We start from the raw sequence: 14,194 nt of genomic DNA, 5'->3' as shown, positions 1-14,194 counted from the left end.
TCCCACTCAATTACATAAAATGAGATGTGTGAAAACCAAACAAAAGTTTTTAAAACCATGCAGAGTACAAATTCAGCACAGTTCCTTTTTTAGGGGGGAAGTCAGAGCCGGTGCTACGATGCTGCATATCATATTTGTTTATTCAGCCTTCATACACCCTAGGAAATAAAAATTGTTTGTATATGCATGTCTGGGGATTCCAATCCATGATGATATTTTTTCCTTAACCAAGGTCAATTATGAAACAGCGGCACGCGCTAACACTGTTTGCAAGCGGCAAGCAAAGACACACACACACACACACACACACACACACACACACACACACACACACACACACACACACATAAATTACGTATACTGTAATTCTCGTGTGATTTTACTGCTTTTATATGTATTATAATCAGGGCGTCCTTGTAAAAGAGAGCTTGTTCTCAATGGTTCACCTTGTTTAAATAAAGGAGACACACACACACACACACACACACACACACACACACACACACACACACACACACACACACACACACACACACACACACACACACACACACACACACACTTCAGTGCCGAACCGTGGCCCTGGACTCTGGGCCTTCAGTAGGACCACATGTGGCAGTAAAAAAATCAAACATAGCAATAAAAATAATAGCCAGAGCCCTATCACATGGACGTTTTCTTTGCCCTTACTGGCTTCACAATACACAACTGATTCTGGAAAACCTTATAATCCAGCTTCTAGTATGCCCCACTGGTCAATCGTTTACAAACACACTAAAAATAATTTACAGATGCCTCATTAGAGCAGCAGACATAAAAATAGAGAAAACCAGCCAATTGAAAAAAGCTGCATACTCACCAAATGAAGATCACTTAAAAAAAATTCGCTGTGTGACTGAAATTGTTTTAGTCTGATTGTAAAATCACATGCTGGTGCGACAAACTGGAAAAGTCAGTCTGGTGACGTATTTCTGCGCATACTCACTTTCTGGTTGTGTGCAGTGGTCTCTCTCTGAGGTTGCTCACTCAGCTGCAGCTGCAGGTCAATACGTGTTTCCAGATGTTTTCAGAGAAACAGTGGCACGCAGTGTCCGGCGGTGGACTGATGTTTCAGAGCTGCGTTAGTTAAGCAAGTCAAATGATTAAATGCCGTGCTGCACCAGGGCCCCTCGTGGACTGAAAAGCAAGCAGTCCCAGTAGTACAGCATGTTGGTGCGCAGGCTGCCCGCTAGCCACGGATAGAGACTGTAGCTGCTAGTTCGAAAAAGCCTCTGGTAGCGCTTGGTAGTTGGCGCCAGTCCTGGCAAGGCGGGTGATGGTCGACCTTCCTGGATTATTTCTAGCCCCCCCCCCCTCCCGAAAAGGCAGTCTAGAAAATGGAGTTTCTGTTCATTCAGCCACACTGTGTTCTTCTTCACTAACTCCCGCCATTTCGCTGCTTATCAAATTCGCGAATACCCGGAAGATGTCGGGATGTTGTCCCACCCACAACTCAACAAAATATGATTGGCTAAAACAACTGTCAAAATCAAATTCATGCCCACATTGACTTGAATTACAGCTACCGAAGTTCCTGGCACGAGGGAGCCGCTGATTCAACCAGATCCCATCGGAAGAAAAATTGTGATTGGTCCGCTTCCTGTTCCAGTGTATTAACCCACTGTTTGCCAAGACATAGATTGAGATGATGGCAAGATTGAGATGGTTTGGACATGTGTGTAGAAGCGATACTTGGTATATTGGGAGAAGGATGCTGAATATGGAGCTGCCAGGGAAGAGGAAAAGAGGAAGGCCAAAGAGGAGGTTTATGGATGTGGTGAGAGAGGACATGAAGGTGGCTGGTGTGACAGATGAAGATGCAGAGGAGAGGAAACGGATTATAAACCCATCCGCTGCGATCTTTGACGCTCAGCGCAAGCGCACAGGCCATCCATTCACTGACTGCGGCGTTATAAGACGCTTTACCGCCCGGTCAGTTGTACATAGTTGGGGGAGAAGTTTTGCTGTTCCGGGTGGTGGCACACTGTTACCGGGTCAAGGGTTAGTGGGTCGGGTCTATGGCGCGAGAGACTACGTGTGAATCGGGTTTAATTGCGGTGTGTACGACGTGGCTGGGGCCGACAACAGCCGTATAGCAACTCTCAGTTGTAAATTTCGAAGTGTGTGTGTGTGTGTGTGTGTGTGTGTGTGTGTGTGTGTGTCTGTAATAGCGGTGAACGCCGCTGGTGTTAGAAGTAAATTTAATATTGGACCGTACGGACATTCCATGAGCCGAAGAGCTAACGCTAGCTGTTGACTGGCAGAGGGGCACCGAGGTGAAATTCGAGCCAACGCCCACGAGAGAGCTGTGCTTAGCCGCTGCTGGGGGGGCTCAGATGTTGCGGCTATTCCGCGCCCCCCGCCACACCGCCTGCGGGAAAAGCCGTCAGAGTTTGGGGCACTGAGGTAAAAAAAGATGGTGGCGCCCTGGAGCTGCATAAACCGGTAGGCATAAAAACACCGAAGTACACCGGTAAATCGGACTGGGAGGCTTTCCATGCCCATTTTGAACTGTTACTAACGGCTGAACCCCTCAACGGTAGGGAAAGTGCTCAGCAAACAAGGTGCAAAATAATCCAGCGATTCAAGTAATTCTTTAATAAACTGGTTCATGCTATGATATCATCAGCCGTCACTAGAGCTAACTAGCTGATGACGATAGCATGAAACAGGCTTGTACTGTTATTATTAAAGAATTACTTGAATTACCGGACATATAAAACCGGTTATCTTCTTGCCCGGTGCGGGATTCGATACGGGGTGTATTGCACCACAAGGCGACATCACTAACCGCTCGGCTAAAGGGAACAATAGGATTATACTGTTGTGATGTTGTAATGTGATGTTGGCCTCCTCCTCATGCTCTCTCTCTTTACTCTGAATAGTGAACACATAAGAAATATTGTCAATTGCTAGAAAGAATAGAATACACAGAGTCCAAGCCTACATTAGAATTAGACTGTCGGATGTCATTGTTCAGTCTTATTCTGTCATTTGTATGCAGGGAGCTCCTCTCAACCCAATTATTTGTGCAACTTAAAAACCAGTTTCCTGCTATTTTATATAGTGTTCATAATTGACCAGCACAAGTAGAAATGAAAGCAATTGTAACAAGAAGAATTTAGACAAAATAAAATATATTTATTTATAAAATGTCAATGAATACAGAACTAGAAGAATAATATAAAAAAAATAAAATAAAGTGCATTTCTTTTGTTTGTTCAGAGCACAAGGCTCAAACTATGAATTCAAGCAGTTCCTTTAACCCCTGGGCACCCCTCCAGAAAATCATGACGTTTTACCCTCGGTGCAAAAAATGTTCAGTTCCTAAAAAGTGCTATAAAAATATTACAAACTGGCTACAACTTTGAGTGATCATATCATGAACCAATCAAATGTTGATAGTGACAGAACGACCCAGGACCCTGTGATGTATGGGTGCTAGCCCCTGGTGTTTTCATCAACTTTTGAGCTTGAGCCTTTGGCGGATTTTGAGTGAACTAAGCGCAGTGGCCGTCACATTCACAGCTACTGATGATTTTGTTGCAAATCCATTTCGTATTTTTTGCGAATCTGGTAGTGTTATCTGCATCTTGTACAAGTTCTCCCATACAGACTAAATTACTGTATGGTTTTTGTGACAGAAGGCTGCCACAAGTCTCTCAAGTGAGGTGGAACTTCAACTCCAGTTTGGTGTGCACATTTTTTCTTAATGAATTGAAGGCAGTGCACTGATAATATTTTGGCTGTACTTAATTGAATTTGTTGCAGTTGCGCGAGTGACAGGTGAACGCTACATCAACTGTGGAAACTTGATTGTTATCTCCCCTAGGCAGTATGCATTAAGTTGCGTGGGTGTGTCCATCCGTGGCTAATCTTGCAAACTACTGGAGCTATCAACCTAACGTTTTGCACAGTTATGACTGTATGATCAAGAACCTCTCATGGTTGCGCTGATTAAAAACCTTCAGAAAACGCTTTTTCTCACTTTTGCGGCTCCCTGTCTTCATTCACTCTCTAGCTCACTCAACCAGCTCTCTCTCTCTGTTGCTGCAAGCATGTACACGGTTGATTTAGATCGAGCTGTGACAGTGCCCATTATGTATTCCAGTGTGAGTGTTGAAAGTAAATGAGACGTTGATCATATTTTGCAAATCAGCAGATAATTCACTGCTGATCTCAGTACAGGAGAGCTGGAGGAACACTGTGTTATGTTCACTATGTAAAAGTACTGGCATTACTGTACTCCCCTAACATAACGTCAATACGATAATGGGAGTGAGGCGATAGTTTGACGTGCTGCAGTGTCCACTTTAATCAGACCAGGGGAGAGCAAGAATACAATGAAAAGAACCACATGAAAGTAACATTATCGCTCTTCGGCGGCAGCCAGAAGAATTTGCCTGGAACAAACACCCAGCCCAATACATCACAGACTGGATGAACCAAAAATAATTTGCTTTATTCACCTCACTGCCACGTGTGATCATGAACTGACATCATGAAGGGGATTAGACGCAGAAGTGGCATAGAGTCCAATGTTAAAACTTTGATATAAAAATATTATTTCAAGAGTATGATTAATAAGGCACAGCTGGAAATCCCCTGAGTAGCTACAATAAAGCATTTGCCATGCCTGAGCTATGTTTTCTTAGTATTGTTATATTGCTTGAGAATGAAAGAAATTCATTCGCCTATATTAATTTTAAATCATAAAAACCACAACACATCTGGAGTCTTTTTAATAAGGTAAGCGAAAAAAGGAGTGGTTTGTTGCCAAATCCGAGCCAAGGGGCTATACACCTGGTTGAGAGCCCCACTCTACTTTTTTTCTCTTTTATTTATAGAAAAAAGCATTCAAAATACAACATACATATATTAAACCAATAGGGAATTAAAATATTTCACAAACCCATCGAGCTCTACAGAATCAAAGAGGATAAGAATTAAAAATGAAAACAGGTAGACAACACAGAAAATAGTGAGGTAACCTGTAGACTTTGGAATGGCTCCAGCATACAGACCCCCGACTTAATCAAAGAAACCAAACAAAAAATACACATATACCATACCCACTCTTCTTCTTTTGGCTTGTTCCCTGTTTCCCAGGGGTCGCCACAGGTGATTTGATAGTTTCTATTGGTATCCTGTGAGGGCAGAGCACCAATGGTGGTCATTGTTAACCCGGGCCTTGACCGATCCGGTATGGTCTTGTCAATCCACATAATGATTTGGCAAAATATAACGTCGGATGCCCTTCCTGACACAACCACCAACCCTATGGACGGGGGCACAGTTAAATCACTGGATGCCATCCCAATATTCATGGACTTGCACCCATGCCTCTCGCCATACCATACACACTACACTATTTAATCAAAATCCAACATTGCCCTCCCTCCTTCCTCAATATCAATAAAAGTGCTCCCCTCCACAAATCCACTAATAAACTATTCTTCTCTAACATAATTATACAACATATTAACATCTATTTCCATTATACTTTTAAAATTATTCCACACCTCAGCTTTCCTCTTTTGATAATGGGCTATATTCCTCCTTAGCTGGACAGCATACCTTGCATGGTTTAAAACACAATTTAGTAAATTAACATTACATCTTTTCACTTTGCTAGTCACCCCAAATAACCACAATTCTCTCCATTCCATTCTCTCTACTTTACTCTCTACTCTACTGAGTGCAGTCTTGTAGTTGTTTTTATTTTATTTTTTCTGCCATGTGGTGTGCATGTGCAGTCTGGTTACTGAGTGACAGAAGATCTGACGGTGATGCTGCAATGGTTGCTTTAGTGCACAGTCGTGTGCATCATGGTTGTTGAAAATCAGCCGTCTTGTTGTTGATCTAATAGTGCATATAATGCCTGATAGAGTATTTTGTATGTGGCTGTGTTGGCTGTATCAGCACTAATATGAGAAACGGGGGGGGGCAGTTTGTTACTGAAGGCCCTGACTGAAACCCCACGGTACGCTATTAGTCAAAATACTAGCTACTGGGGTCCGCGGTGGTGTAGCGGTCTAAGCATCGGCTTTGTGTCAATGCAGTTGCCCACTGGGAACCGGGGTTCAGGCACCGGTCTCGTCAGATCCGACTATGGCCGGATTTGATGAAGCAGCAATAATTGGTAACACTGTTTTCGGCAGGGGGGCAGAGTCGGCTTGTGTTCGTCACATGAATGCATCTCTGTGTGTGTCGGAAAAAACTGGTTCGGCCTGGATTCACCTTGTCACGAAAGTGGCGAGGCGTCTCCTTCGAGACTACCGGCCGGAGAGATGCAGTTGGCAAACACATGCAGTATGAGGGTGGGTGTTTGAATTAGAATAGGGAGCGATTGGCCACTAAATTGGAAGAAAAAAAGGGAAAAATCAGAAATAAATTAAAAAAAAATACTAGCTACTGGTTGATAGAGCAGTCAGCCGAGATTCTAAGGCCAGGCAGACCAACCTGAACACTGCCTGGGCTGACTACAAGGCCTACGACTTAATGCCCGACACATGGATACTTAGTGATTGGCAATATACAAAGCCAACAGAACACTGATAACCTCCCTCAAGAACTCAGTGTAGCCGTGGAGAAAAAAACCGAGAGGGCATGTCCAAGGCCATCGCACAAGTGTCCATCAAGTGTGGCATATGCCAAAGTGATGCATTGTCCCTGCTGCTGTTCTGCATAGGCCTGCACCCCCTCAGTCAGCTCATCACAAAGAGTGGCTATGGATACAAGTTTTAAAATGGGGTTAACTATCAGTCACCTCCTGTATATGGATGAACTTAAACTGTATGCGAAGAGTCAACAAGACATCGATTCACTGATCCACCTCACCAGAATATACAGCGATGACATTGGGATGTCATTCAGACTGGATTAGTGGCCGAATGGTGACAAGAGAGGGAAGGTGATAAGACCTGAAGTGGTGGAGCTAGCAGAAGGCAGGATTGCAGACATACATGCCAGTTAAAAGTACCTGGGTATCCCACAGGCCAATAGGAACCATGGCAAGAAAGCATGGAGGTCAGCCACAGCCAAATACCTTCAGAGAGCAAGGCAGGTCCTGAGAAGCCAGCTCAATGGTAAGAACAAGATCCAAGCCATCAACGTGTATGGCGTACCAGTCATCAGATACCCAGCTGGGATAATAAGCTAGCCACAATAGGAAATATAGGCCACAGATGTCAAGACATGAAAACTCTTCACAATGCACAGGGGATTCTACCCAAAGTCCAACACCCTGCGACTGTACAAGCTGTGAAAAGAGCGGGGCCAAGGATTGGTGAGTTTCAGAGCCACTATCCAGGATGAAACAGAGAGCATCCAAGAGTACATCAAGAAGATGGCCCCTCAGTACAAACTGCTCAGTAAGCACCTCAGGCAGCAGAGGGCACAGGGTGATGAGGAAGAAGAAGAGGAGACATCGTGGAAGACCAAACCTCTCCATGGGATGTACCATCGACAGATAGAGGGAGTGGCGGAAATCCTATAGTGGCTAGAAAAGGCTGGTCTGAATGACAGCACAGAGGGTCTGATCATGGAAGCGCAACAATAGGAACTCAACACCAGATCCATAGAGGCATGGGTGTACCACAGCAGAGAGGATCCAAGGTGCAGGCTGTGCAAAGATGCCCCCGAGACAGTCCATCACATAGTAGCAGGGTGTAAGATGCAGACTACGGCAGCATACATCAAGCATAACCAAGTGGCCGGGATAGTGTACAGGAAAATATGTGCCCAATATGAACTGGAAGTGCCCAAGTCCAGATGAAAACACAACCAAAGGTGGTTGAGAACAGCAGAGTTAAGGTCCTGTGAGACTTCAGTTTCCAGGTGCTGGTTAACTAACCAGACATAGTAGGGGTTGACAAGGAGCAGAAGAGAGCAGAGCAATAGATATGGCAATCCCAGCTGACAGCAACATCAGAAAGAGGCATTAAAAGACAGAAGTGTCAAGAGCTGAATGAAGAACTGTAATCTATGTGGAAGGTGAAGTCCAAAGTGGTCCCCATGGTAATAGGAGAACTAGGGGCTGTGATTACCATATTGGGAGAGTGGCTTCAGCAGATTCCAGGAGCAACATCTGAGGTCTCTGTTCAGAAAACTGTATTCCTAGGAACAGCTAAGATACTGCGCAGAACCCTCAGACTCCCAGACCTCTCATAGAGGACTGGAGCTTGAGGAAGAACCACACACTACCACCCCACGGGGGGGGGGGGGGGTTGAGAGGTGGATATACATTTGCAAACCCTGTTAGAAAAAATTACTGGGAGCAATCATTTAACTATTCGAAAGGGAGATTATCAATCTAAGAAATATACTTGCTAGACTCGAAGTCAAAGTATGAGGTTTTCAGACAATTATCCTACCAGCCACTCTATCCTGTCTCAGTCCCATGCCAACGTAATTCACAGTCCAGCCCCTTCACATTGAAAATGTCAGAGGTTACCTAACTGTGACTTTTCAGAGTCCATCTCCCATGGGCCCAACAGGGTGGATCCCTATGGTAACCTCAGGTAATATTTGGAAAAGGAAAAGCTTGTGGGCTTAATTGGCACTGTCAGTGATAAAGCATATGTACTTTCCAGTGGGAGCCCATCTGACATGGCCACTCACTGATGGCCACCCACATTAGCCTCCATATGTGGCAGACAGAAGGGCTCGTATGCTCACTGTCCTTCAACTAATGAAGCCAAGTCATGCAGCTCATATACCATCCCTCAGCCATTTAGAGCATTTCATCCAGAGTTGGAAGCTGTCTCTCCAGTTTCCCTGTCCCCTGCTTACAGACACACATGAGATGATGTGTGCACACACAAACTCACAAACACACACAGGAACACACACAGAGTTGTAGAGACGGCTCCCTTACCTTTGTACAAACATATCCAGAAACCTAAATGCATGCAAACGTTAACAAATGTGCATACACATGCATGCTCACACGTACACACAGACACATACACACAAATGTGCTCACATGCAAACATAAATACACACACTCGGTATACAATACCTCAGAGGTGTAAAATTATAATTATTTTCTCTCCCTGCCCCTCTCTCTCGCTCTCTCTCTCTCTCTCGCTCTCTCTCTCTCTCTCTCTCTCTCTCTCTCTCTCTCTCTCTCTCTCTCTCTCTCTCTCTCTCTCTCTCTCTCTCTCTGTGTCTCTCACAAACACACACACACACACACGCACACACACACAAAGCCTTTGACCTACAGAAACCCAAGTTGCGAGGTGAGCAGAGAAAGCAATAGGAAGGAGAGAGTGTGGGTGAGCAAGCGAAAGAGAAAGAGGAGGGGGAGACAGAGGCCGTGTGGTGTGAGTGTGAATTCACCCTCCAGCTGGGGAGCTAAATGGACTTGGTCGTTCATTAGCATGCGTGGGTCCAGCCCGGAGAGTTAAGGTTATTCATTCCCACGGCTAATTCTCTGCACGCTGAAATTGCTGAGCTAGTTCCTGAAACCCTCTTAATCGGTGCCTTTGTTTACTCACTGTTTTTCTCCTTGTCATTTTGCACATCATCCCCTCAACAGCAGCAGCAACAACAACAGCCTAAACTCCGCCCGCCACAGATCAGCAGAAAGCACCATCCATTTGGGTTTTCTGGGGACCACAGATGTTAGTGCATACTTAATAAGGTTGATCATAGGAGCCCCAACCTCGGAATATAATTCTACTACCCAAGGTGCATCTGTTCTGCATGTACTCACAGGAACCCCATGCTGGTGGAACTGTTTCACAAAGTCACATAAGTCATTCAGTGACTCGGTGGCTACCCCCCCTCCCCAAACAGGCTGCAGAGCTATCAAAGCAGGCCAGGGCAAGGAAAGCAGTCAGAGACCAGCAGTGCCCAGCATGGCACTTGACTTGGAGGCAGCAAACCTCAACTTTATAAACTCCAGTTGTTTATTTTCTTTGTACACTCGGAAATATTCATGCATATTGTGTTAATGGTACACATATTACAGTCTGCCCGATAGCAAGGGGTGTGAGATAAGGATGTACCATCACACAGACAATGCATTTCTCAGCTGATTAAATGTATTTGATGTTGATTTTTTGTTTTTGTTTTTTTTGTTTTTTGATACAGCTGTATTATCGTTGGGCTCCAATATTGATTATCCACAATACATATGGGTCACTCTATTATAATTACCACACGGCATTACCAAATTCAAAACTCGCTCATAAGCAGGAGAGGTACATTTCAAGATAATCCAGAGTGCAGTGAAACTGCAGGGCTCCCTGCAAAACATTCTCTGCTTCTCTGGCTCTGCTGACTTTTATGCATTTCAAATACACCTTGAGTCACAAAGTAAATAGATTTTGAGTTTCCGTGTTGCTTTTATGCTGAAGGCAGAATGTGATGTTTCTGCCTGTTTTCCCTCAAGACTCTGGCTGACCCACTTTTCTCAGTCCCATGTACCTCGAGGGTGTCAGCCGATAAGGAATATTTACCATGCAGTATTTAGCACTGGTGTGATATAATTTAGTAATGAGTTTGAAATAATTACACAGCGCTGCAGAGAGGAAGCTGAATGTGTCTTTGGATCGCAAGGCAGGCTGCCTTTCCTAAACCTGCGGTTCTGTGTTACTGCTGATCCTCAGTGTTTTGTTACAAAATGAACCTCTACCATGAAATATAAATGGCATAAAGTCTTTGACATACCAGGATTAAAACAAATTATGTCTGTTTGAAGGATAAAAGGTAAAAAGTGTGTGTGGGGGGGGGCTGGGGGGTAAGGCATTTTTTTACTGCCTTTTCATCTTGGAATCTGCCTTTGTGCATTGATGAGGTTACTTTTTTGTTTTGCAGGTTATTCTGATGCTGACCAAGTTATTTGACTTCAACCTCAACAGCGTCACTGAGAGTTCATTGTGGAGGTAAGATTGGTACATACTAAATGAGCTTTTACACACATAAATACATACACGTATATATATATGTATGTATATCTCTCTCTCTCTCTCTCTCTCTCTCTCTCTATATATATATATATATAAATGAAGAGCACAGGGGAAAAACGATCACAGTCACTTTTTTTTTGACAAAATCAATTTGAACGATTCAGAACACTTACAGACTTCACATAAAAATCATGGTTTGCTTTTATATCTTTTTTTGGTAACACTTTAGTATGGGGAACATATACACCATTAATTAGATGCTTATTAGCATGCAAATTAGCAACATATTGGCTCTTAATTGGTCATTATTACGTACTCATTAATGCCTTATTCTGCATGGCCTTGTTATACAACCAGTAAGCCATTAACTATGAGTTTTCCCTCTATAACCTCAGAATTATTGCTTATTAGTAGTACCATCTCAATATGCTTTGCTTAGTATGGACTTTATAAGGTGGTAGTACCACAAGAAGAGTTATTCTCCCTTACTAACACTTAATGAATATGGTCTGTTCTTACATAACAAAACACAAAACGACAAGTGTTAATAGTGTTAAATTACTCTAAATTAAGTTTTTGTTACTTAGAATATGTTCCCCATACTAAAGTGACATCTTGATCATTACTAATTCACTAGTAATTAAATTTTTTTACTTAGAATATGTTCCCCATACTAAAGTGTTACCCTTTTTTTTTGGCTCTGTTCTTGTGGTCTGACCAGGACCTCGCCAGCGACACTGTGTTCGTTTTTCCTTTGTACAAATTGGACATTGATCGTTCTTTCATTATACATGTTTTTGAAAAGTGTCTCTAACTCAGGACTTTGATCGTTTTAGGTGTTAATAATAATTTGTGGGAAGAAACTACGGCGCTTGCGGAGTAGGTTAAGGACAACAACTCTTAAAAGTCAAAATTTTGACTCCGATCGTTTTTCCCCGGTGGCCTTCATATATATAGTATATGTAATATATATAAGCACAACTCCTAACTGCATCCTTCTTATTTTGATTTTCATGTGGCTTTCGTGTATTGTGTAACTTAATAAATAAGGCCAGTCTCGTATTTCGAATATCACGTCTCCAACGACGTGTAATCTGAACATGAAAATCCAGAAGAGGCCATAGGCTTACAGAGAAAGTAGGTGCAACTGTGCAACAACACCTTAAGTATATTCAAATAACGATACGATACAAGGGCTATTTTTTATTTATCATTCGTAGATGCAAAAATCCCCATTATCCAGTGAACTACCTTCTAACAACACAGCAAACTCATTTCATTACTCGTGCATAGGGTCCACTATTGATAAAAAAAGAAAAAACCTACTTCATCCATTCTGTGATGGACTGGCGGCCTGTCCAGGGTGTCTCCCCGCCTGCTGCCCAGTGACTGCTGGGATAGGCTCCAGCATCCCCGCGACCCTGAGAGCAGGACAAGCAGTTTGGATAATGGATGGATGGATGGTATATAATTTGGTTGATGTTAGTGTTAATTTATTCTTGATTACCCAACAGAAGTGATTGTAAGGTCACAGTTAATGTTTCGGGTTTGGCGAATGACTTGGTCATGTCATCTCCTCAGTAATTACGTTATATAATTACATTATATCTAGTGTGGCACAATTTTGGTATTCCAAATTGGCCGTTCAATTAAACTCTGCAGCAATCCTTGACAAAATCCATGACATATAAAAATGTTGAGAAAAGTCTTCAGTAATGAAGTCTTCAGTAATCCTTTCTGAATCAGAAAACGCAACATATGACAAATAGTGTCATAAGTGCAAAGCACAATTGTTGTGTGACTCCATTGTTAACAGAACAATATGTTTGTAATTGGAAGTAGGACAATTATTGACAGCACATTTTCAATTGAGCAGCTAACGTTACATATTATTTACATCTTATCCTGACTGGACATTGGGATTTTAAAGTGGATCAGAATCAGAATCATGTTTATTGGCCATGTAGGTTTGCACAAACATGGAATTTTACTCTGGTTTCGTGGCTCTCACAGTGTACTTACCATAGAATAACAACACTACAACACAACAATCTTCAGATGTATACATAAGAATTGACTTATACAGGTGAAATAAGAGGTGTCAAAGTGTAATGGTGCAGAGAATATATCAGAGATGCTGAAATAGATGTTAGCAGGTTACTTATATACAAGCCTGAGGTAGATGGACATGACAGTGTGTACCAGTATATTTACCATGTACAGTACAGTATATACAAAATGGTTGAATTTATTGACAGTGTTAAGCATTAATTTGAATGATGGCCCGCGGAAAGAAACTGTTTTTATATCTCGTTGTTTTGGGGAACATGCTCTGTAGCGCCTACCAGAGGGGAAGAGTTGGAACAGGTTTTGATCAGGGTCTGCGGTGATGTTGCCTGCCCTATTCATGACTCTGGATGATGACCTAACTGTTTGTTGTAGTCCGTCCCTGTCCTGTTTGGTGGCTGATCCAAACCAGACAGTGATGGATGTGAAGAGGACAGACTGGATTATTGCAGTGTAGAACAGAATCAGCAGTTCCTGAGGCAGGTTGAACTTCCTGAGCTGGTGGAGAAAGTACATCCTCTGCTGGACCTTTTTGATGATTGTGTCTATGTTGGATGCCTGCCTTAAGTCCAGGAAGATTGTGGAACCCAGAAATCTGTAGGTATTCACTGCAGACACCGTGCTATTGAGTAGGGCAGTGTTAAGAGACTCCTCCTGAAGTCCACTGTCATCTCCACTGTTTTGAGCATGTTCAGCTCTTGGTTGTTATGGCTGCACCGGAGGGGCAGCTGTTCAATCTCCCATCTATATGCAGACTCGTCACCATCCCAGATAAGGCCAATGATGGTTGTGTCGTCCACAAACTTCAGGAGTTTAAATGACAGGTCACCTAAGGTGCAGTCATTTATGTAGAGGGGAGAGTACACATCCCTGGGGGGCACCAGTGCTGATTGTTTGGGTGCTGGATGTGATTTTCCCCAGCCTCACCAGCTGCCTCCTGTCTGTCAGGAAGTCTTGATGCATACTCAATAATCAGGTAAGAAAATCAAAGAAGGTTGAACTAGTTCATATGGATACAACATTTATTGACAGATATGTTTCATCACTCAACTAAGTGATATCTTCAGTCTAAACTGACTGCAGGTATCCGCACCCCTTACAGGAGGGCTGCACAATTTTGGCCAAATTATAATCACAAGTATTTCAATTCAGCTTGAATTGAAGTTTTT

General features: G+C 43.1%; 1 protein-coding gene across 1 annotated transcript in view; it reads left to right on the top strand.

Moving 5' to 3' along the window:
- Nucleotides 1-14,194, top strand: part of LOC130113060 (VPS10 domain-containing receptor SorCS1) — a 316,719-nt gene that overhangs the window by 131,253 nt on the left and 171,272 nt on the right. The window contains exon 2 of the mRNA XM_056280571.1: nucleotides 10,867-10,934. Coding sequence (XP_056136546.1) covers nucleotides 10,867-10,934 — 68 coding nt within the window. The remainder of the gene's footprint in view (nucleotides 1-10,866; nucleotides 10,935-14,194) is intronic.

This window comes from Lampris incognitus, chromosome 5, assembly GCF_029633865.1.
Source record: "Lampris incognitus isolate fLamInc1 chromosome 5, fLamInc1.hap2, whole genome shotgun sequence".
Classification (NCBI taxonomy): Eukaryota; Metazoa; Chordata; class Actinopteri; order Lampriformes; family Lampridae; genus Lampris; species Lampris incognitus.
Note: the sequence above shows the minus strand (reverse complement) of the source record. Positions and strands in the feature narration are given on the sequence as shown.